Source organism: Cladophialophora carrionii, assembly GCF_000365165.1.
Source record: "Cladophialophora carrionii CBS 160.54 unplaced genomic scaffold supercont1.1, whole genome shotgun sequence".
NCBI lineage: Eukaryota > Fungi > Ascomycota > Eurotiomycetes > Chaetothyriales > Herpotrichiellaceae > Cladophialophora > Cladophialophora carrionii.
This window is the reverse complement of record NW_008481816.1, coordinates 2,026,419-2,049,992: the sequence shown is the minus strand read 5'-3', so window position 1 is coordinate 2,049,992 and position 23,574 is coordinate 2,026,419. Positions and strand designations below refer to the sequence as shown.

At 53.7% G+C, this 23,574-nt stretch overlaps 10 protein-coding genes across 10 annotated transcripts; 8 read left to right on the top strand and 2 right to left on the bottom strand.

Moving 5' to 3' along the window:
* Positions 1–195: 195 nt before the first annotated feature.
* Positions 196–676, bottom strand: G647_00724 (uncharacterized protein; the record flags this gene model as incomplete). Its single annotated transcript, XM_008724127.1, has 3 exons — positions 196–357; positions 411–550; positions 649–676. 3 exons carry the CDS (start codon positions 674–676, stop codon positions 196–198), a joined length of 330 nt encoding a protein of 109 aa, XP_008722349.1.
* A 253-nt stretch (positions 677–929) lies between these two features.
* G647_00723 (uncharacterized protein) lies at positions 930–3,593 on the top strand (the record flags this gene model as incomplete). Its single annotated transcript, XM_008724126.1, has 1 exon — positions 930–3,593. One exon carries the CDS (start codon positions 930–932, stop codon positions 3,591–3,593), a length of 2,664 nt encoding a protein of 887 aa, XP_008722348.1.
* Positions 3,594–3,999: 406 nt separating this feature from the next.
* G647_00722 (uncharacterized protein) lies at positions 4,000–5,958 on the top strand (the record flags this gene model as incomplete). The annotated part of the gene is made up of 1 exon (XM_008724125.1): positions 4,000–5,958. One exon carries the CDS (start codon positions 4,000–4,002, stop codon positions 5,956–5,958), a length of 1,959 nt encoding a protein of 652 aa, XP_008722347.1.
* Positions 5,959–7,398: 1,440 nt separating this feature from the next.
* G647_00721 (uncharacterized protein) lies at positions 7,399–8,380 on the top strand (the record flags this gene model as incomplete). Its single annotated transcript, XM_008724124.1, has 4 exons — positions 7,399–7,416; positions 7,480–7,594; positions 7,655–8,071; positions 8,142–8,380. The coding sequence occupies 4 exons, from the start codon at positions 7,399–7,401 to the stop codon at positions 8,378–8,380; spliced, it is 789 nt and encodes a 262-aa protein (XP_008722346.1).
* Positions 8,381–9,406: 1,026 nt separating this feature from the next.
* On the top strand, positions 9,407–10,263 carry G647_00720 (uncharacterized protein; the record flags this gene model as incomplete). Its single annotated transcript, XM_008724123.1, has 2 exons — positions 9,407–9,467; positions 9,515–10,263. 2 exons carry the CDS (start codon positions 9,407–9,409, stop codon positions 10,261–10,263), a joined length of 810 nt encoding a protein of 269 aa, XP_008722345.1.
* Positions 10,264–12,015: 1,752 nt separating this feature from the next.
* Positions 12,016–14,353, top strand: G647_00719 (uncharacterized protein; the record flags this gene model as incomplete). Its single annotated transcript, XM_008724122.1, has 4 exons — positions 12,016–12,190; positions 12,239–12,373; positions 12,448–13,977; positions 14,058–14,353. The coding sequence occupies 4 exons, from the start codon at positions 12,016–12,018 to the stop codon at positions 14,351–14,353; spliced, it is 2,136 nt and encodes a 711-aa protein (XP_008722344.1).
* Positions 14,354–15,111: 758 nt separating this feature from the next.
* Positions 15,112–15,504, bottom strand: G647_00718 (protein translocase SEC61 complex gamma subunit, archaeal and eukaryotic; the record flags this gene model as incomplete). The annotated part of the gene is made up of 3 exons (XM_008724121.1): positions 15,112–15,146; positions 15,225–15,311; positions 15,420–15,504. 3 exons carry the CDS (start codon positions 15,502–15,504, stop codon positions 15,112–15,114), a joined length of 207 nt encoding a protein of 68 aa, XP_008722343.1.
* An 862-nt stretch (positions 15,505–16,366) lies between these two features.
* G647_00717 (uncharacterized protein) lies at positions 16,367–17,629 on the top strand (the record flags this gene model as incomplete). The annotated part of the gene is made up of 3 exons (XM_008724120.1): positions 16,367–16,854; positions 16,910–17,460; positions 17,514–17,629. The coding sequence occupies 3 exons, from the start codon at positions 16,367–16,369 to the stop codon at positions 17,627–17,629; spliced, it is 1,155 nt and encodes a 384-aa protein (XP_008722342.1).
* Positions 17,630–18,991: 1,362 nt separating this feature from the next.
* Positions 18,992–21,695, top strand: G647_00716 (uncharacterized protein; the record flags this gene model as incomplete). The annotated part of the gene is made up of 5 exons (XM_008724119.1): positions 18,992–19,048; positions 19,114–19,166; positions 19,215–19,326; positions 19,380–20,200; positions 20,249–21,695. 5 exons carry the CDS (start codon positions 18,992–18,994, stop codon positions 21,693–21,695), a joined length of 2,490 nt encoding a protein of 829 aa, XP_008722341.1.
* Positions 21,696–22,014: 319 nt separating this feature from the next.
* Positions 22,015–23,366, top strand: G647_00715 (uncharacterized protein; the record flags this gene model as incomplete). Its single annotated transcript, XM_008724118.1, has 2 exons — positions 22,015–22,932; positions 23,046–23,366. The coding sequence occupies 2 exons, from the start codon at positions 22,015–22,017 to the stop codon at positions 23,364–23,366; spliced, it is 1,239 nt and encodes a 412-aa protein (XP_008722340.1).
* Positions 23,367–23,574: the final 208 nt, after the last annotated feature.

Here is a 23,574-nt window from a genome sequence, read left to right as displayed (position 1 = left end):
GTTGCTTCTTCGCAATTCGAACATCAGGTGGGCTTGAAGACGGTCGGCAGAAGCTGTCAAGCGCTTGGGTTTGATATAGTCTCCGTAGTAACCGAGCTTCTTCTGGGCTTCTGTGATATGTACAGTCGAGGCACCCATCCTCTTCGTCTCGAAGCCACATTGGCCTGGCAGGCTGCTGACTATTGCTTTCCCTCATCAGGAATAAGTTCCAGGTGTTGTTCCTAGGAACGTTTTCGAATCTTCCTCCCGGCCAATAAGTCCAAGGCTTCGTATCTGACCGAGCTTAGGGGCATTCTCTCGGGGACTTGCTGCCTCAGCCTTCTGTAGTGCCTTCTGAATCGCCACCGTCCTTGCAAACTATTACATCGTTAGATCCAAGCATCATTCTTCCATCTGTGAACAGGATATACCTCTTTTCTGTGATGTAGGCATTCGTAGTAATCCTCCAAGCGTGGGGCACAGACGCCTTTGGCTCGGGCTTCGGGATCATTCTGATTGATAACGTAGCAAGACATGTACTCTTGCCAGAAAGGAAAACACCGGGAGACGCCTACAGACGAGAACTTCATTAGTATCGAGCTTGGGTTCAGGTTGGGTGCGGGTGACACGAGCACACCACTGTGAATATCTCGCGGAATTGCGACTCACCTCCAGTTAGGCCGTATCCAGACGCCATCTTCGGATAGTTAAGGTCCTCGAGACACAACCATCAAAGAGCGCAGGTGGGATTTGGGCGTGCAAAGAGCGCAGTTCAGGTGTTTGCTTGAGGTTGTAGTGGATGTTGTTTGAGCTTCAAGTCACGGCCGGTGAGGCTCGCGCACCGAAGTTGTCCCGAGTCTGGTGACGCATTTAGTCTCATTCCACGCTGTCAACATATTCAACAAAGCGCAGCTGGACTCCTGCCGCGATATGTGCGTAAAATCCCAGGTATGAAGAGCTCAGAGGAGCCATCGGAGGCTCATATCGCCCTTCATGCTGTCCAAGCAACTTCCGAAGGCGACTTGGACACATTACTTCAACTCGTCAAATGGCGGCCCGATGTGCTTCCTCATGATTTGACATATCAATTGTTACTCTCCTTCTACCCTACCGAAACGTCCGAGAATTCGACGGTTGTGGCATTCCTGAAGTCGCTTGGGGGGCCCTCAGAATCTCTAGGAAGCTCAGGAAATCCGAGCCTTGACTCGTCAATATCTAGCCTGTCACGAAGCGAGGCGTCACGACAATGTCGCATTCTAGCCCTACGATCGCTACCTGAGCACACATCTATCCATACCCAGAGCGATCTGGCGAACTTCATTATCGAATGGGCGAAGCGTCTGGAGCAGCTTCATGGGGCTATCCAGCCAGCAGCGGAATTCGTGGAGCAGTTCCTCGAAGACGACGTCGATCTGCGACTGTGGTATGAAACATACCTTGTCCCGCTCCTACGATTGCAATACGAGTTTTACCCTGACGCCTATGGCCTTGTTGACTTGGAGAGCATCGAGAACTTCTCTGGGGCTGAAGGCATCAGCAGACTTCTACAGTATGCTGAAGCACAGCAGAACCCTTCTGTTCTAGCAAGAGATCTGGACCAGGTGGTATCCCCGTGGGTCAATGGCGCAAACCGGGCGAAGAGGAGAAGACTCGAGGATCAACCAAAAGAGGATGCAGCTGAGGAGATATCATGGAAGCCCGTGTACGATTGGCTCATTTCCTTGAGCATGAATAAGTTTGATGTCGCGGCGAAGGCGTACGTGGAGTGGAGTGGTCCCGGCAGAAGCTTGCAATCCGGAGACGAGGCAGCTCGGTATGCACAGACAGGTCTAGCTATTATATATGGATGCCGGGGGACGTCAACCGATGCTTACGCCATCTGCGGACAAGTCCTCGGCAAGGCCGCAGAGCTCGTTGGGCTCCATCAAGTCGACCTTTCGCAGGGGGAGCCGGAAATTCCACTACCCGAAAACGCTACAAAAGGTTTCAATGAGACCGATTTACTGCACCATTTGCTCCAGAAAGAGACGAACGGATTCACGCGTCCGTCGGAAACTTCGATTCTGCTATTAGCTGGGCTTCTAAGCACTGCAAAGATTTTGTCGGGATACGGACTGGCATGGACGATAGACGATTTGGCACGCACCTGTGTATTTGGTTCCGAACGACGGCACAAAGATGAACTTCGCCGACTGCTGCAACACATTCCACTTCAAACACGAAGAGCAATCGACTGGCGTTCTGTACGGCAGCAGATATTGTATCTTCATTCCTGGTCCGCAAGCCAGCAGACTGATGGCCGCGACAGCTCAGCTTTCTTGTCACGACTATCTCTGAATGTTCTAGAGACACAAGTTCTTGACGCCCTCCTCAAGGCCGCTCAGTACAGCCTTGCCCAAGAAATCTATCTTACAAGCGCATCTCCGCCTTTGTCCTCTGCCGAAGTCCATGCTCGTATTGTTGCGGCGATCTACGAAGCCTATGACAATGCAAGTAATGGCAACAGAGACCGTGGTGGCATGAAACGTGCAAACGATATCCTGAAGGTGTTTCGGCCAAATTTTCCTCAATCGTCAACTTTATCCGGGATTGACTATCTCGTTAAAGCCACTCACAGCCTGTCGTTCTACCAGCTAACCCTGCAACACGGCGTCCCCTTCAAGCCTGTCGCTATTCGTGTGCAGAAAGATCCGTTGACGCTACTGGAGAAAGTCCTTGAACAGGATACAAGAGCTTACACCAAGTTGGACGACCTGCTGGAGATAGCACGCAGTCTCGTCCGTGCTCACGTTGCAACCCGGGGAAACATGGTAGACGACTCCGAGCCGATTGAGCTTCGAATTCTCTTGGCCGAACAAAGGGTTACCTACGCAGCGATCATGGCAGCTCTTGCGATGAATGACTTCGACACTGCGTATGCCTATGTTACAACACATTTGCACACCTCACCAGTGCAATCTGCGGCCTCGTTGTTTACCGATGACACATCATGGCGTGCGGCCTATGCTGCCGGCAAATATCGTCCCAGCGCGTCCCCGAAAAGTTTGAATGCTCGCATTGATAGTCTGACACAGCGTATGGAACTCCTTTCAAGAGCATTATTGCTGGCGCCATCTGGAGAAGCACTTTCTGGAATTCTTGCTACCTGGCGCCGTTACGAAGAAGAGCTTGACGGACTGAAGACGCAAGCTGTAGAGGAAGAGCGCGCGTTCGACGCAAAAGCAGACGCATCTCTCCCAGGAGCATTTGGCGTGGACGATCGCGAAGCAGATGTAGCCGAGACAAAGCGTGTAATGGCACAGCGGAGTGGGCCAACAGGATCCGGCCCTTCTTATGAGGAAGAGGCTCCTATGGGCCTGTTCGATGTCGCTAGAGGCGCTGCCTCAGCCTTACGAAAAAGTGCTGCCTTTCCGCTTGGGTCGAACGGCTTGCGAGACCTCAAAATTAGCTCCGTCCCCGGTTCGCAAGACCTTCAACGGGAGCAGGCTAGTTCGCCGACCTCAGATGATGGTAGAAGGCTGCGGAAGCGAGATATGGTGGCCAATATGGTGGGAAGCGGGCTAGGTTGGGTTCTTGGTGCTCAGCCGCAAGACCGAGCGGACTATGACAGTTGAACACCACTGCATGTAAGTTGACTGCCTTCATCTCCAACTCCGATTTGCTTCTCGATGCTCCCGAGCCTTATCCTGTACCTCCTCTGTCCCTACAGAGCAGAGCGTGACGAAATTGCTCTTTTAGTGAAATGAAATGAAGGACAATTTGATGAATCTGTGAGGAAAGAGCAACCCTGCACCGGTCGCCAAAGCGCTGCGCAAGCCCATTTTCTCTTTTGTGCCGGACCGTTCTTGCCATGTTCAGTTGGCTTCATTGTTTTCTCAAAGTGCGCTCACTTTCTTCGCTCCTTGACTTTATTCAGCTCCGCACAGATCGGGCTCAAAGCCTCCCTTCCGATGTCAATATCCCGAAAGTCTGCTGCGCTAACACCACCGTGGCTTTTGTTGACCGCGGAAAACATCAAATATGCCGCCACTAACTGTCCAACGTCTGCAGCGGCGTGAGACCAGTCCAGGTCGGACTTTCTCCATCATCTTCGCGGCCATTGCCTTCCTCGTCGTCCTGGCGTGTCTGATTTTGGTCATCATCCTGCCAAGATATCGAAAGAAACCCAGAGTTCTACCTGGAAGTCGATACCCCGTGGTTCCAAACTACCCACATCCTTTCGGGCCTCCTCCTAGGTTCCCAAGTCACCCTGCTCTGCTGCGCGGCTTTCGGAAGCAGCCTGCGGCCCCTGTTCAACGGTATAATCCTAGAGTCGAAAGTCCCTTTCCAAGCAGTCCTGCTCAATCAGACCTAGGCAGTGGTCCAGGGCATGGGTTTATTCACAGTCATGGACTCTTCACTCCACCTCAATGCTGCTTGGGTATGAGACACGATCCGCAGGCAGCAAGACGAGTTACAGGCCCTGATCCACGCCAATTTACGACCTTCAGTGCAAAGCATGACTACATTCTCCCGGTCCCCGAGCCTCTCATCCTCAAACCAAGACCAGCAGGCCGACCACCACCGTTGACCAGACAGCTGGAACGATTTCCCATACCCCAGCCACTCGACTCGGGCCGTAGCGGAGAAGTCGTGCACCCGATGAAACTTTTCCAAGAGTTGGGACAACGCGTCTCGGACACGACTGCAGACAGCTTAGGCACTCCTTGCCCGACTTCACAGAAACCCAAGCAGCCCAACGCGATCGAGGCGGGCCTGATGGGTATTCAGGTTCGAATTGTGGAGTCTACTCAAGCTATGAGTGGAGAGTCTTGCATTTCCGTGGACGAAGCACCAGCTGCAGAACAGCAACATACTGTCCAAGAGCTGGGACTGCAGCCCACAAACAATGGCGAGGTGGGACTACCCAAGAACAATCAGAAGCAGGGAGGACTGGAGAGAATGGGAACGCGGACACGACCCAAGACGCCTGTGGCCGAGATTCGAAATCGGTTCGACAATGCAGCAAGCGATATCAACAACGAGAGTTCATTGTCATCAAATCGTCTCTATACGCCTGCAAGCAACCCTTTTACGACCCCTGAGCTGTCCTCGACACCTCCCACCTCGCCAGAGTACTCTACCGAAAAGAAACCGCTCTCTTCAACACCCTCAAAGCCAAACCTTGCACCTCCCTTTATGGCGGTGCCCTCTCATGCACACAGAAGAACACCTAGCTCGGTCATTCTCCCGAGTTCTGAGATGCTCACTGCCTTCCCATTTGCTACACCAAGCAGACGTGCTCATCGAGCTACTAAGAAGTCTCCTCAGTCAAAAGTATTGAAGAAACGATCGAATGCAGGTCGGCTAAAGCTTGTATCCTGGTCCAAGTTACGACCCAGCGCACAGCTTTCCCGCCGTTACTCTTCATCCTCGCTTTCAACGATCTTCAAGCCAATTCTTGGTCCGACAAGCCAATGCAGCCAAGGGGCGTCAAGCGTATACAGCCGCGATGCACGAGCTCTTAGTTTCATGGAAGCAATAGATCTCCCTGTGAAAGGCTCCCCAGACCACCGAATTTGTCCTGGATGGGTTAAGGATCAGCCATCCGAGCGCCAAAGTGGGTTCTCTCACAAACATTCAGCATCGACTGATTACCTGAAGACCAAGATCGACGCGTGGGACTTGCACACCGCACACCTTGACAGGTCGATGTACCCGCCCTCTATTATGAAACGTTCAATATCAGATACCGGCCCTCGACGTGGAACAAAGCGGGAGTCCTCTGCCCAAGTCGTGGACCTCAGCGCCCCGGGCAGATCTATCCCTGTTATCCAGATTGGGAGATCTAGCGATGATGTGTTTGGCATTGAAGTCGATGGGTTCAAGGGCCACCAGGCCAGCATCGTCCTGAAGAGTATTGGGTCAGCCAAGGCACTATCAGCCGTTTCAGGTGGACCGGCACGAGGGACCGCACCAGGTGGCGGCGAGTGGATTTGACGGGAACCGAAGAACATCAGAAAGATGGTCGTGGCCACAAAAGACTGCAGCAAAGTGATGATGCTGCTGCTAATGTGCCCGCAAGATTGATGAGATTTGACGAATGTGACATGACAAAGTGCGAGAAATAGCTGTCTGCCTGCTTTACAAGAGCACTAGTTGGTGTGATGGAATATCACTACACCTCGACGTATGTTCTCTAGGAGCAGGCATCAGATAGCAGAAACAGTATTGAGGGAGAGTGCAGTACGAGGCTGCCGAACAGCGAAATCCTACGTCTCACTGGACTGGAAGCCAGGTACCTGGTGAGGTTGTGCCTTTTTTACATATGTACCTACCCAGTAAGTATCCAGCATTGGTAGCTCAGTCTTGTCCTTTGTACCTGGCATGGAGCGACCATCGCCACTAACCCGGTTGGCCTGTAGGGTTGGGACCTGCATAGGCGGGAGGCAAATTCCACTACGTACCAAGTGCATAGAAAAGCAAGACTTGACCATTTCCTTTCTTCAGCATGATGATATGAGTACTCCGTATTCCCTGCCGCGTTAGACAGCTAGCCAATCACTCACACTCGATGAAGTACCTGAATCATTGAGAGCACCCAGTCCACAGTTCTACGTAAATTAAGTCAGACGAGCAAGAGTACACAGTACTGTGTACAGATCGCGCTGTCGTGGCGCCTGTGCAGGGATTCGTCGAACGCGGGCCGCATGAGTGGACTTGAGATGGATCAATTACCGCCACCGTGCGCCTTTGCGATTGGATTTTCTCTTTACGCACGACAGTTAACGGAAGCGCCAAAACTCCGAGAAAATGGTGTGGCTGTTGCCGTGGCTCAGCATTCTCTGCATGAAAAGTTTCTGGTCCCCCAAAAATCTGCCGCAATCAGTACTCGGCCACCCAAGCCTCTACCGAAATGGAGTACCAGTCTTTTGGAAGGATTCTGGCAATGAATCAGGCCACCGAAGGCTCTAACTAACAGCACGTCCGCTTCATCCTCTGCTACCTAGTAGGTATCTCGAGCTGCCTCAGGCCCCGTGGTGGCGGCATACCCTGATCATCCCCATTATCAAGGCCGTCCTTTCGATGGATATGCATTGTGGATCTCTTACATTGCGGATACCGGTCTGAAACACTCTAAAGGTCAGATATGTTGCCAGACGGCCTGGCAATGCCACCAGAAGAGGCCTCTTCTGCCAATTATGCTATGCGTTGCCGCTGTGTATCCGATCAGAGGCTCCTTGGACTCCACTTCCCAGGGTGGACTTGATATGTAAGAACGATTTCGATTCCTTCATCTTTTCGTTGTCCCCTGCTGTGTACTGTTCTCGCGCCTATCTATTAGTCCTTACTGCATTGCAGATCCTGTCTCCCCGTGCTTGCATACTTTTATTCGTGCTTTCGCTTGAGGGACTCTGAGTGGACCTGACCATTTGCACAATGGCTCAATCGCGGCTAGTAAGTTCACTTCAATTGACCCTCCGGGATAGCAGCAGACCGAAAGGCTGACATTTTTGCAAGGTCCTCCTCGCACTCCTTCTGATAGCCTCTACGCTCGCTAGTCCTCTTACAAAACGCGAAAATGATGTTGTACAAGGGAAACTCGGCACTGACGGCTTTTGGAATGACTACGACGGTATGGAGAACAGGCCTCTCGGAGAAACAGGCAGTCGTAGCTGACGAGGGGCATAAACAGGTGGACGGAACAACTACATTCAATACACGGGTGACGGCTCGTCGAAAGCAGGATGGCCGTCAGACCTCTCATGGATATCTTTCAACGACATGTGGGTCGCAAACCAGAACATAATATCCCGAAGCTGCAACAGGCTTTACGACGTACCCAACATGACCTCTCTGGAGATTCAGGACCTCTACGATTCAATCAAGCTAGTTTCACAACAGACGAGGGTGGACCATCGATTCATCCTGGCCGCAGTCCTGCAGGAGACGAAAGGGTGTGTGAGAGCCAAGACATCAGTCTCGCCAGACGGCACCGTGCGAAATCCGGGCATTCTGCAGTCGTTCAGAGGCAATCATACCTGTAATGATGATGGGAAGGTACAGAATCCGTGTCCCAAGGCACAGATTCTTGGCATGCTCCAGGATGGAGGTAAGTGAAGCCGCCTTCACCTAGAATTTACCGCTCGGTATTGTGTTTTGCTGATCGCCCCTTGTTGCAGTTGCCGGCACAGCGGATGGCGGCCACGGGTACGCCCTTGATATCAACGCCCAGGCAACAGTCGATGGGGTCGAGTACGCACAAGCGTACTATCGCGCCGCACGACTCTACAACTCCGGCGAAATCGATCCGTCGGGTGACCTCGAGAAGGGCTCAGCAACACACTGCTACGCGAGCGACATTGCGAACCGTCTGACGGGGTGGACGGATGCGCCATCAACATGTACCTTAGACTCATAAGTTAGGAGAACTCCGCAACCTCACCGTGGAGAATCAAGAGCTGGTTTCGGATATCATTGCTTGGAGAAACCGGCCGTTAATGACTGAACGAGATGTGTATGGCGTCGGGTGCGCTGGCGGGACTTCGTGTTGGCACTGTCTATTGGGAATGGGCAAACGTATCAGGGGCTCCTCGTCGGGTTTGGAGCATGATTTTCGGCTTGGAGAATGAAGCACACAAGGCGAGGCCGGTAAGTGCAGATCTCGCGTCAACCCCTGGATGTCTAGTCAAAAGATCTTCGAGCTCTGGGCTACAGCCTGGCCGGGTCGCTTGTCGTCCAACATCGTCCTGCGCCATCTTTCTCAACGTCTGCCTCGCACACAAGTCCCTTATCAATATGTGCAATTCTTTTGTTTCTCGAATCTGTTGCTGCACCCTCTCGCTCCTACCACCGTATCTGCTGCTGTTGGACTAAAACGAAGGAGAAAGACCAGGAGCCGGAGGCAGCGTTCGAGAATGCGAGGCCAAGACCTGCGAACCCGTGCGTCGGTTAAACGACAACAGTGTCATTTGACTCAAGTGAGGTGCATCGAGGCTGAGATCCCCAGGAAGTCGCTTAACATGCAAGCACACGAAGATGCCAGCACTCATCCTCCCTACCGCTGAAGATGGAACAGGCGAGTGCCGGCAGGACGGGAGCCATCGCTCGAGGGAGCAGCACAAGGCCGCGTGTCGACGATCACAAGGGCAAGGGCAGCAACTTCACTGTCAGTTGACAATCATGACTTGACCGAGCGGCAGTCGAAGAGCATGACTGCGATACACTGGTGAAGGTCGCTTTTATTCACTCATCGCGCTCTGCATTCTCATAGCCCCTCTTCCGTATACGTTGCCCCTTCCGTGTTTCATTCCACCTGTCTCTCACTGAGAGAAGTCCGTTATCTTGTTATTCGAAAGCCCTGTCACTGAGTTTCGTGATTTGATTATCTTGTCTTTCAAGGTCATGAGAAGCTTGACAATCCAGATCTACCAGGTCAGCGACAGCCATGGTTGACAGCACCGAGAAGCAAGAGTCTACACCTCCCAGCGAGAGTGTCATCGACCAAAGTCGGTTTCCCGAGGAGGTCATATCAGCAGCGACTGACCCCTTATAGCAACTGTTGAGGCTGAATCGGCGGCACCCTCGAAGGCCCGGCCCAAAGTGAAATCGTCGACGACGGTCAGATCCAGGCCCCGTCGCTCTCCCAGTAGAGCCACCAAAGTACAACAGCTCCGTCTGATCCGGCACTACATCAGACGGTTCTGCAGATATTTTGGCAGCTTCGGACGCATGAAGGCGCTAAACATTGAGGTGCGGAGACGGGCGGTGCACTCCCGATACACTGACCTTCGACGCTTTCACAGTGACTACTTCCTCAAATATCTGGAGCTGTGTGAACGCACCACGCCCTACCTCGCCGGTGAAATCCGCGACGATCTCGCCAAGTTCACCTGGGGGCAATACCATTGGTGGCCAAAGTGTAAAGACCTGCCAACACAATCCCAGAGGCGAGAAATGGTGGATTGGGCGGTTGAACAACTGGCAGAGAGAGACTTTGACAACAAGAGTTTCATGAACGCGTTGGATGACTTCTGTGAGGCTGACTGCGATCAACCGTTAGGAGGCTGTGGTGTGCCAGGAGGAAGTCAAGGTAAACATGAGTACACAACACCTGGCAAGGTAGCTCAGCAGGAGCAACATACCTGGAGTCCGCCTTTCTGTCGAGACCTTTGGTGTATGTCAGACCTTGACGTACGCAGAGCCTCACTCGACTTCCGGCCGCAGGAGACATTGGATATACCAAGAGTCGAGTCCGCAACATTGGAGATCATGGACGGAGGCAATCAGGGGCCACGGTCATGAGGACACTTCTCACAGGTTGAATGGCAACCCCGTACACTGGCGTTCTGAAAGGTGCGGACGACGGGATTCTGCAAGATACACGACGGTGAACATACCAGTAGGAGAGTGCTTGTAAGATGTCGAATGCTCGACCGGCTCGCAGTCAATGGAGTCGAGACTGGAGAGCCAGGTATAGCCTCACAAGCACCAAAAAATTCACCGCCTCTCTTGCCTCTTAGTGTGTTCTGAGCTTCTGTTCTCCTTCACTCTACATATGGCCTTGGATAACCTCCGCTAATGGTCGCCTTCCAAGATCAGTGCCCCTGCAATGGGAGATGGGACGTTGCTCATGGCCTTTCCTTCGTGCAATCCATGGATGTATAAGCTTTGCAGTTCTGTTACCCAACTGACTGCACCATATCCGGCGAGCTTGTCTACTCACATCTTCACTCTGGGTGGAGCAGCTTGATCCCTGTTGACGAGAGGAAATGAATATCAGTCGGACCCATTCAAATGCCCGACAATGTTCTAAGATATCCCTGGCACCACTCAATGAAATCTGCATCTCGTGCACAAGATTTATCCCTTTGCCAACCGACAAGGCAGGGCTCTCAACTCACGCTCCTTTCATTGCTCCTAACCAACCGATCTAGTATCGCGGCCGGGAAAGAACTTCGGCAAAGATCAAGCGCAATGGAGCTGCAGGAGTTCGGAAGGAGAATGGCAAGATCGGCCGGCAAAGGCCCCAGAGAGCTAATGCGGTCTGTCGACAGTAAGTGACGGGACAGCCTTACCCATGATATCGAGGTTGCCCGTTCATTTCAGGGACACCATCACGTCTGGTCATGGTATTAGAATCGACCAGATTCCGCAATGGACAACTCCCCAATTGCCCAACACTGCAACCGACTTCGCAAAGGAAGAGCTGATTCTGCACTATGTCAAACTATTCTGTCAGCAAAGGCGCCAAGTTTCGCGGCCCCATCAGACCGTGTCGACTTGTCGAACTCTCCGGTTATGCAGACGGTTGGCCAAAGTTCGTGCATCAACGTCCAGAAATTCCATACCTTCTATGGTGCCCGAAGATGTTGCAGGACACGCCAGACGAGTTAGTTGGACAAGAAGCTGCAGTCACTAGTTTCATGATACCTAAGACTTGGTGGTGGGGTATATATAGGTGCTGAATCCGTGGGGAGACATCGAAGGCTTGTTCGAGGTATATGCGAAGTGCTGTTCGCTTGCGGTATCCCCAAGACAGCAGTAAGCGACTTCGGCTACGCATTGGTGATGATCAAAAGAAGCTGGCTCTGGTGTCATGCACAAGGAAGGTCAAGCCTTTCAGAAGCCCGCTGCGGAGCGAGTCGAGCAATGTGGCCGACACATCAGTCCTCTGGATCACGCAATCACCGGTGGGTGACTGGAAGCGCGGGTCACCATGGAGGCGCATCTGTCCCGCAGCATCAGCGGCTGTGAGGCCCTTATCCATGTCACATCTTCCTCTTGTGATTTTTAGATCAGAGATGGTCACATCAGCCAGACCAGTCACGAGTTGATACATTTCGGCTTGAGAGAAGTCGTCGTCTGTCTGTGACATGATCCAACAGAGGAGGGAAGCACCTCCAACCAAGCTCCTCATTGCATTGCTGCCGGCACGGAGATAAGCCTACATCCACCAGATCCGACCTCAAATCGATACCTCATCACTATCCAGCCGCAGCTGCAACCGCAGCCTGTCTAACCTCAGTCCATGCTCATTCCTACCCTATAATCACCATGTCGACATCTCCAGATCCTCGCGAGGGCTTAAGTCCACCACCCGCTAGTATTCTCGACATCTTTACCGGAGATGAGGACGAGGATGATGACGTCGAAAGTTACCATCCCACCGAGGAACAAAGTACAGATGCCACTGGCTCACAACAAGAAGACAGCGATCCTGATTTTACGGGTACATTCGGGTCACAACCCAGGGCAGCTCGTTTCTGACATGTCGCAGACGCCCAAGAAACCCTCAATGGCATAGAAATAATATTCGAAGGAGAGGACGATGACGGCGGTGATGATGAGGAAGACAACCAGACCGAAACCGGAGAGAATGCCACTGCAACGGCAACGCGAGCTGCTGCACAAGGTTTGTGTTTATGTTCCACCATTCACCGCCCCTCCAGATCTGACTTATCCTGCTTACCGGTTGGGCTTCAACAGTAACGGCCAACGACATTCGCGGCCTCCTAAGTGCCAGCGCGCCTCTCCGCCAACTCATTCTCAGCCGCTACCGTCTTCTCGGTCCTAACGGCCGGGATCTCTTCGCCGACGACGACGATGACGACGAGGACTACCTGTACGGCGCCCGCCGTCGCCGCGCCCGACGCCCAAAACCGCAGGGCGACCGCTTCCCGAAAGTCCCCTCTGACGCCGGTAGAGCGCTGATGAACCTTGGCACCTTTGGCTGCAGAGACTCATACCTCGACATTCGACGAAAACGGCGCCGTAACGTGTCCGAACGTCTTCTCTGGCGAAGATTGGGACTGGAAGCCCGCTCTACGATGAAGCGACAAAACAATCTGATGGCACAGGACCAGGTCCCCGACTCGACGACGGCAGATAAAATCATTCACTACGACTCACGGGCTTACAGCGGGCAATTCTCCGACGATGGTAACTTTTTCTTCTCCTGCACCCAAAATTTCAAGGTCAGGATGTACGACACTTCCAATCCCTACGAGTGGAAATACTACAAGACGGTAGACTATCCTTTTGGGCAGTGGACAATCACCGACGCGACGCTGAGTCCCGACAACAAGTGGCTTGCGTACTCGAGCATTCGGCATACGGTCTGTCTAGCGCCCACGGATCCGACAGATCACTCAGAGAACACATTGTTAGATTTCACGAACTTCGCCCCCGGAAGTAACACGGGGCGGCAGACGTACGGATACATGGGCCGTCACGGCTTCGGGATCTGGTCCCTACGGTTTAGTGGTGACGGGCGTGAGATTGTAGCCGGCACGTCTGATCATTCCGTCGTGGTGTACGATCTGGAGAGACGGCAGAGCACAGTCCAGCTGGCCAACCATGACGATGATGTGAATGCCGTGTGCTTTGGTGACAAGATGTCGCCGCACATCCTGTACTCCGGAAGTGATGATCAGACTCTGCGGGTGTGGGACAGACGATCGATGGCCGATGGCCGGCCCGCAGGGATCTTCGTCGGACACACCGAAGGTCTCACGTACGTGGATTCCAAAGGCGATGGCCGGTACGTCTTGTCGAACGGTAAAGATCAGATGATGAAACTCTGGGACCTGAGGAAGATGATCTCCCCGAATGAGTTCTCGCACATCAATCTACACAGTTACACGACGAACTTCGACTATCGCTTCAGCACGTATGACCTGGATGATTACGTGCCGAACCCCAAGGATTGCTCGGTCGTTACGTTTCGGGGACACAGCGTGCTGAAGACGCTGATACGATGCCACTTCTCGCCGCCGGGCTCAAGCAATTCGCGGTATGTGTACAGTGGCAGCGAGGATGGTAACGTGTACATCTGGAATTTAGACGGCACGTTGAGACAGAAAATCGACGTCTACGCAGCGACGAAATACACAAGACCCAGGCACGACGGATCCGAGATGGGAGGGTATGGCTATGAGTTGCATGGGCATCATGATGCGGCATGGAAGACTTGTGTCCGGGATGCGAGTTGGAGTCCTACCGCGCCCGTGTTGGCTGGTAAGTTACACGCTCTTCTCCCAGAAACATTCATCCGTGGTATGCTATATGGGCCTTGAACACTAACACTTGGGGAATAGCAACGTCCTGGAACGGCTGGGGAATGTCCACCGGCACGGTCTCCCTACATTCATGGAATGACGGCGCCGAAGATGATGAAGCTTTGCCCGCCATGTCTTCAAACTATAACGCGCGCCTCGACCCCCGCGAGGATTTCAACAGCACGATGCGCCGAGCGAGGAACGTCGAACGCGGCGGTAGAAGTGGACCTACAGACACGCGAAGTCGTGCTGGCGGAAGGGGATTGAGGAGTAGCATTGTGAGACCTGCTCGGTTGGGCGAAGAGGAAGGTGATGGTGGAGGGAGCATTTGGTGACAATCATGGAACCTGGGGGTCGTCGACGTAGCAAGGCGGTTGAGAAGGCGGCTGAGTTTGAGAAGGGGGGCTTGGCCTGAGAATGATGTTGAGGAAGAAGATGGAGCTGGTCCTGCCACGCGATGATGGACGCCACGGATGTGACATGATGATGATAACGAGGCGAAGATCTACATAACGAAAAAAGACATGCCTATAGCATGAAGCCAGCTTGAGCAGCACAGGGGAGGAGATTGGACACAAAGTTGAGGCCACAATCCTCGGGATATTGGGGCAGAGAGGAAAGACATAGTATTCGAGGAAATCTGATGAAGATGCAAGCGTTTTGCAAGACACTGGCTGGGAAGCGTTCCGTAGTCTCTTTCTGTGTTTGAAAAGGGCGAACAAGTGATTGGAGTTGAGACACGAGAACCCTGAAGACTTCGTGAGAATTATGTTGGGCGACATCAGCATAGTCCTCTCCTGGCCTGCCGGGGTATGATTCTGTGACTTGGGACGCGAGGAGGGTGCTTCTGGCGACGTAGCACTGGTTTCTATGCCATTGTTGAAACTGGGTATCACAATGTGTCCATTACTTTTGCGCATCCTTCTTGGAAGTCATCGCTGTCGCTGCCCAGGTATAGTAATACAAATTGTGATGTTCGCTGATAGTGGGTGGGGATTCGAGCAAGATTAATCTCGTAGGAAACGGAGTGATGGCGGCCATCGCGCCTCGACCGGTGATCACGCCTGCTCTCACTTCATACCGCCATCCAGTATCATCCCACTAAAACGTTGTTCACCGGTATATGTACTGCAGACAGGGTGGTGGGTATCAGTATGGTCCATGCTGAATGTTCTGCTCGAGGCCCGATGAAGGCATGCCACTCACTCAGCTTGATGAAGTATCCGATTGCGCCCATGATCAGGAAACCCATTCCTACGGCCTGTGAAATCTTGATGAACTCTCTTCGGTCGGCTGTCGATGTCTGCGTCAGCGGCACTTCTTTTGAGTAGTCGGAACAAGGACTGAGCAGTTGCTGGGATATCCTTTGCCTCGTCAACCTTGCGACTGGAGCAAACGTACGCTTTGTGCATCTGTGAATGAACTGAGTCCCCTCCTTGAAGAATTCCCTGGGCACGTCGGCAATCTCTTGCACCAAGTCAGACATCTTGAATGTGTTGCTTTTCTGTGTCGGCTTGAGATCGCGTGGTTCAGTGGCAGGAGGTCGCAGGATAAAGGAATGGTGGTCAACTCGAAGTCTACACAGTAGGTTAGGTGGCATCTGCGCTCCTTTTCGAGATGCCTTGGCGGAGCCCAAGCTGCGACTTCATCTCAGCCTCCCCTGCACCACGAATGGTCTGCGATTTTGTCTTGTACAGTCACCATTCCGCCTGTGTCAAGTTCTTGTCCAGTACTCTCCTTGCGCAGGCTATGTTCCACGACTATCGCCTGTACCGACCCTCCGATTCCAACCTTACTTGCACTTGACAGACACCTCTCCTCGGACCTCCACCTCACTGACCTCCACTCCGAACCTGCAGCCTTCTCAGCTCATTCAGCCGCGGATTGGGACGAGGGAGCTTGTTCTTCATTTTTAATTCTACTTCCTTTCTTTACCGGTGTTGACACGGGCAGAAGAATTGTATCACCAGCCTTGGGAAGACAGCTGGCCTGCTTCGTGTATTATGATGCTAGAGAACACATGTTGAACGAGCCGATGAAGTGCGAGCCGTGATATCCAGTCCTGTACGTATGTTTTGTTGGAAGAATTCCTCTGGTATCCAGGTCACGGCTGTCTTGTGCGGGTGTGGTGAGCTGGTGTTTCGGCCCTACAAAAGACGAGTGGACCTGGCATCTCTGGCATCTACACCCTGTCTCTCACATGTATCTGTGGCTAATTCTGGCATGTATGATGCAGAACTGTCCTGGTTTTCATGTCCTGTCCATTGACTTCACCTTCTTGTGCATAGATCTTTGGCAGACAGACAATCGACACCTATTCACAGACCCGCTCCTAACTCTCCGCCACAATGGCTTCTGCAGACGAAGACAACTTTGACATTGACATCTATGGCGATGGAGAAGGCGACATCGGTGCCGACGGGACAGTGGACTACAAGGCGGGTGATGACGACGACCTTCAATTCAATATAGACACGGAAGACGATGCGCCTCCTCCCAAGGAGTCTCAAGGCAAGACTGAGCCCGAGAAAGAACCACCACCGCCACCGTCATCCTCTGTCACTTCACAGCCTCAGCTCAAAGTCGAGGATGACAAGACCAAGAATTCCGATCCTATCCCTTCCAAGCGAGCTGTTCCGCACCAGGGCGTCAAACGCAAGGAGACCTCGGACGAGAGACCTATTGACCACGGCGCGACCAACGCGTTGATGATCTCCGATTTGCACTGGTGGACCACCGAGGACGACATCCGTGGCTGGGTCAATGATGCCGGGGCCGAAGACGAGTTGAAGGACCTAACGTTTAGCGAACACAAGGTGAACGGCAAGAGCAAGGGGTTGGTGGCCAGTTCATCCCTTTTTCCATAAAGTCCTGCTGACCATGCTTTATAGCCAGGTGTATCTAGAGTTCGCCTCCCCGCAAGCAGCCACAGCCGCCAAGCATAAGATCGAGTCCTTGACCGGCAATCAGCCAAGCTCTCGCAAGCACACCGTTGCCTTCACCAGTGCAACCCAGAATCCTTTCAAGACCTTGCCAAAGGATGCTCCAACGCGGGCCCGAGACGAGCGACCTGCCAGAGGTGGGAGCTTCAACTCCGGACCTCGTGGAGACTATGGCATGAATAATCAAGGTTTTCGCGGCGGCCGAGGGGGCAACTTCAATCGTGGAGGCTACAACCAGAACAACCATTACAACCGCAACTTCTCGCCTCCCATGGGCGGCTACAACAACCAGAACATGGGCTTTCAAGGCAACATGGGGATGGGAAACAACTACGGCGGCTTCAACAACAGAGGTGGTATGTTGAATAACAACATGCGGGGCAATATGGGTGGGATGCGTGGAGGTCGAGGTGGGATGAACACCTTTATGGGCATGACAGGCGGGATGGGCATGGGCAACATGGGTATGAACCCTATGATGGCTGGAATGGGCATGGGCGGTACGTTCGACCTTCCTTGTAAAATCAAGACCGTGGACGTTGACACTTTGTAGCAGGTTTTCAGGGCAATCAGTTCAACCCCGGCATGTTCAACCAAGGACAAGGATCGAACTTCGGCGGGCAAGGGGATTGGAACCAACATGGAGCGAAACGCCAGCGACAGGAATAGGGCGACGTCTATTTCCACGGCTCCCTTCAGCCTGCTGCTTGTACGAATACTCAGATCTCAGCGCCCTGGCATGGGGGCTCAGCAGCCACAAACGTCGCTGGCTCATTCGGGCGAGGCTTGACGCGCAGTCCTCGGCAAGTCCCGACAGCGGTGTCGCTCGATTTCCCTTTGTTCCTGCTGGGCTCCCCAGGTCGAATTTGATTGACCACAGACCGGCGCTTGCCGACTCTGCTTGTATCGTCATCATTGTCGCCGGCGAAGGTCGATTTCGCTGCATAGCTCAGGTTGTTTCACGCCATGCTCGGCACTCGTTCACACGACCCTGGAAAATCTCTCACCCACGGGTACTCGCACCTCTCAGCCACTTCAGCATTACCACCGTTGAACCCGCAGCGCATGGACAGGTGCAAGATGATGTAATTCTTGCATGACACGGCCTTAAACAAGCTGGATCTGCCAGTGGCGAGAGCGGGTAATTCCTCCGTTTGCAGGCCAAGCTGCGGCGCACATGTTGTGCTTCAGACAGTCGAGCTGCTAGTGGACTCGTCTCAGTCGAGCCCTTCTTCGCAGAGAAAATCATCATTTCTCGGTGTTGATGCTGTGCTCAACTAGGTAGTTGGTAGCATCCGCCTTCGCAGATCCACAGAGACCCGTGCCCGAGGGTGTGTCATTGGGTGCCTATCGGTCTGCCACCCGGATCGTACTTCCACCCTGCTTCTTTGCATTGTGTGCGTGCTCGTCGTACCAGAAAAAGCAGGGATATTCTTTCCCCTCCATTCTCGACTTTGGGATTTGGCAGCGCGCTTAGTTCTGATTCCGAGCAGGGGAAATCGACAGCGCGATGCATATTGGCTCCGAGGCTCGAGATTCACTGCGCTGCTGTTGCACACCTCGACCTCACTTCGACCTCAGCCCAGCCTTAGTCGTGTCTTCAATGCACTCGCGCCTTCTCTGCGCGCCTTCCGAAGCTTACTCGAGGTTGATCCAATTGTCCATCCGTCGCCGCTCGGATCACTCCTAGATATCTCTGCCTCATCATGTCCGACCCGAGACAGCAGCGTCGGGGAGATCCTCCTCGTCCACCGACGAGTGCGCCGGGTGAGCCTTCGTCAAGGCTATCTTTCCCGCACACCCCAGCACAGGCCCCCGTGCTCTCGATAGAGACGCCAAACCCCACCTCCGACCTCTCTCATCGCCAATCATCCTCGTCAACCTCACGCACACCTCATTCACCCGCGCAGACGCCCCTCTTTCGCGTTCCTCAATCTCCCCGCTCTGCGCCCGGTGGCGGGGGCGGCGGTGGCGGCGAATCGTCCCAGAAACCGGCCAAGGTCGCGATTCCGAGACTGAAAAGATCCATCGATGCCTCAGGTGAAGATGCTGCGCGGGCAGGAGGACGACACCGTGTCAACCACGCATGTGAGCCCTGTCGCCACCGGAAGACAAAATGCAGCGGCGAGAGACCTGTGTGTCGGCACTGTCAGGATTTCAAAATCACATGCTTCTATGCCGATGGCAAACGAGATCGGGTCAAAAAGTGAGATGATCTGTCGAGGGTGGGACGTCCAATGCTAACCGCCCCCAGGCAGTTTGGTACCCTGACGGAAAAGGTGGCAGACTACGAGAAGTTGTTGAAAGAACTGATACCCAAGGTAGACGAAGCCGACGCACATATAATCCGAGCGGCGCTGGACAAGGTAGACCAACTCTTCGCCACCCTTATTCTGGGTCTGATACTGACTAGTGACAGGAGACAAGTTATGACGCCGACGACACTGCTACAGAAGGCGCCACGGAGACAGCATCAGTCCCGACTCTCGATGTTGATGGTGAAGAGGAAGAGTCTGGTGCTGAATCAGAAGCTTCAGCCGGAGCTGGTTCGACAGGTGCTCTTGATAGAACCGATGAGGACTTCACGCGCGAGCAGGCGAGGCACACTGGCTTCATGGGAAAGAACTCGGAGATCACCTGGCTTCAACGCCTGAGGGAACAGAACAAGTACGGCGATGTGCAGCAGGACCAACAAGGTAATGCGAAGCAGAAGAGACTCGTCGGCATGTCGGCAGCCTCGCTGACCTCCAAACGTCCAGTCGGTGATACGCAAATTCCACTTTCCGAGGCAGACGCAGGCTTTACCATCCAGGACTCCAGCTATCATATGGACGACATGTCAATATTCACCTACGACGCAGTCGACACCTACGAATTGCCCACTCCCGAAGTCGCTGATCACCTTTTCAACGCCTATATGCAAAGAGTCCACTCCTCGTTCCCGTTTGTCGGGCGGCTGAATCTCACCAGTCAGTTCCGAAGAGTCATCAGTGGCACCGTACAAAGACCACCTGAAAAGTGGCTCGCCATCATCAACCTGATCTTCGCCATCGGCGCAAAGTATTCGCACCTGATCAATGCCGACTGGAAAGGCGATGAGCGAGATCATCTCATCTACTTCACCAGAGCACGACTCCTGACCATCAACTCTGAGACGATTTTCCAGCATCCGGATTTGCAGATGATTCAGGTGCTCAGCTTGATGTCTTTGTACCTACTGTGCAATAGCCAGATCAATCGGTAAGTGAAACCTCCAGCCCATCCACAGAATCGAGCTGACACCTGCAGGGCATGGATGTTGAGCGGGTACGCCATCAGAGAGGCCGGGGCACTGGGTATGAATATGCGCAACGATAGCAACGAATTGAAAGACTCGCTCAAGGAGATCCGTTATCGACTATGGTGGGCTCTTTACGCTCTGGAGCATCGCCTCTGCAACATGACCGGCAGAGTGAACTGCGTTATGGACGACCATTGCACAACTCCTCTTCCCGTACCTCTGGAGGAAGAACAATTTGAGACGGAAGAAGGCCAAAAATTGCTAAGCAAGGTCAGACAGCAAGGAGATCGCGCGCCATCGTCCAATTCCCATACGCCGAGCGTCATGTCAACGCCTTCAACCGACCGCTCCAGATCGCAGACCAAGGTTGACTCCCGTTCACCTTCGATGCCGGGTATCCATGCCGGCGACTTGGAGTGGGCGAAAGACGTGCAGCCAAACGGCTCCCTTTACTTCCTCCACTTGGTGCAGCTGATTCGAGTGACCCAGGCCATCTTCCACAGCCTATACAATCCAGCTTCAATAAAGGGAACCTGGTCAGAAATTCAGGCCAAGGTTAAGGACCTGGACGAACGACTTGAGCATTGGTATCGGAAGCTGCCGCCAGCATTCGCATTCCGTCGGAAGCAGCGAGAACGTGGGTCTTATGAGTACCGCTTGTACTTGGGCTTCTTCTACTACAGCACCAAAATGACAGTCCACCGACCTTGCCTCTGTAGACTGGATCGCAAGATTCCCGGACAGTCAAACAAGTCACTCGAGTTCAACCGCAACTCTGCGGCGGCATGTGTCGAGGCTGCAATGGAGATGTTACAGCTTATCCCCGACGAGCCGAATGCTGTTGGTCTAATTCGTGTTGGGCCTTGGTGGAATATCTTGCACTGGCTGGTTCAGGCCACGTCTGTACTGATGCTTGAAATTTCTTTCCGAGCGAACCACATGCCGGAAGAAGCAGAGGCTATCCTGGAGTCGTGCAAGAAAGGGATCCGCTGGCTACATGCCTTGGCAGAGGACAATCCCTCGGCTAGGCGTGCTTGGGCAATGTGCAATACACTGTTCAAGGAGGCGGCGAAGAAGATTGGGCGCGACGTGGACGGTCTACCGCAAAATCCTCCGGGCAAGCCTGCCCCTCCGACACAGGACGCTTCCATGTCAGACTTCCCCGGAGTCACCGGCCCTTTGCCTGGAAATCTCTATGCGACTGCACCGGTGTCAGCGCCCATGTACACTACAATGCCTGATGTGACGAGCTCGCAGGCCTTCGCCGCATTCGATCCGACGATGCAATACGACCAGTATTTCCCGCCAGATATGATGATGAGCGACCCTTCTATGCAGTTCCAGCAGGCTACGGATGCGGAGATTGAGTTTATGAGTAACGCATACCACGATGACCAGGGTCAGGGTCAGCAGTCAGAGAGGGGTGAGTCGAGCCGTGGATCAGGGATGAATTAGATGCTCAACCCAGAAGGCGGGCCCGAGGCTCTGGGGAATGTGCAGTGAGCTCGAAGCCAAAAGGCTCCCTTGGGCGTGGAGGAAGAGGGTTGAAACATGCACATACCACCGCGCGCTTCAAGTGGCATTCCACAGATGCGCGACTCGAACAGCAATGCATGTCACAGAAATGCCCCGCCACTTTCAGAATCTTTGGTTTGTGCCAGCCCTTCATGGTGCAATAAAGCCCATATTGAGTCAGTCATCTTCGCTGGCGAGGTCTCAACAAGTTTACTTTCTGTTCACAGAAATAGGTTCCCAAAAGCGTACCCGAGAAGTCATGCAGGTCTTGACAATTCTCGTCGCCCTGGCGGCGCCCATGGCAGCGTCGAAGAAACATGAAGGAAAAGACCATTTACACCCTGCGCAACGTCGACAAGTGCAAGGGCTGGGAGTGCTGGCATCCCCTGCGCCTGCTACAGCAATAGTCACAACACCATCCGTCACACCGACGATATTGTCCTATGTTTTCCCAACGACCGTGATCCAGGAGCCCGTTGCGACGGTATGCCCTGATACACCAGCCTCATCAGCAATCTTCTCCATCCTCCCTGTATCCTCGTTGTCATTCGCGGGAGAGTCATCCAACGCTACACGTGCCTTGACGAACAATACCACAAGGTATATCCCTATCCAGGTCAATGCTACGGCCTTGTTGCCGAACGGGAGTACGACAGTGTTCCTGTCAGCGACTGCGACGGCTTCGCGGCGGCCATTCTCCGCCTCGCCAGAGCCTATCTCATCCAACACTGGCGACGAAACGACGGGAGCAGCAGCAACAGCACGCATAATTTTGGACAGCAATGGATGTCAGACGGTGTACAGCGCACGGACAACGACGAGGTGTTCCACCACCGTCAAGCCAGCAGGGATGGTTGCAGTATCCGTCACCGATTGCGATCAATGGATCACGTTCTCCAGCCAGAGGCTCGACGCATGCTCAACGGAAGCTGCCGCCGCACCGACTGTCCCTGGCCTTGGAGATGATGCCGCCGCCGCCGCCGGTGGTCGTCCTCCAATGGTATATTACTTGGCGCACTGGTACGACCTTGTGCATGGCGCGATCCCCAACCATGTCCAGGTGCAAAATTGTCTGCCGGGCTCGACGGCGTGGGATTGCGCGACTTCCAGCGAGAGCTGGGACGTGGTGACGTCGACGACGACAAGCACGGGCACCACCGTGGCGTCGTTTGCAGGGGTGAGTCTACCGAATTCCCCACCTCACTCACGTACCCCGTTGTACTTCTCTCTATGCCATCGTGGTGCTGACGTTGACGCTGACGCTGACACTGACGGTTTTCTTTACAATAGCCTGCGATCATGACGGTAGGTGCGTCCACCTTGACGACGACCCTGTCGTTTGAGACAACCCGCACGACAACAGCGGTGATCACGTCGTCGACGATCGCGCGGCATCGGCTAGGAGGAGACGTCGCGGGCAGTAGTGGCTCGTCGTCAGAGCGGACCGTCACCGTGTTGGTCACGATGCCGACGACGAGGACGTTGTCCCTGGATTCGGTGACGCGGACGACCGTCACGGTCCGGCAGACCTCGACTCTGCACGTCACGGAGACGAGGACGAGGACGAGGACGAGGACGAGGACGAGGACGCAGAGCGTAGATGGTGGATGAATTGTCCGTGATTGGCGCGTCTACGGCGTCTTGACAGAAACACACAGTCTAGATATTCAGTTCCCGAGTCAAGCAAGTGCAGACAGGTTCATACGTCCGAGCGAGCTGCGTGTCTAACTTAGATACTGCACTTCGGCCGGGCGAGAACCAAGAAAAAAGCACATTTAAACGTGATATGAGTGGTGGTCATCTATTCTTCGTGTACATA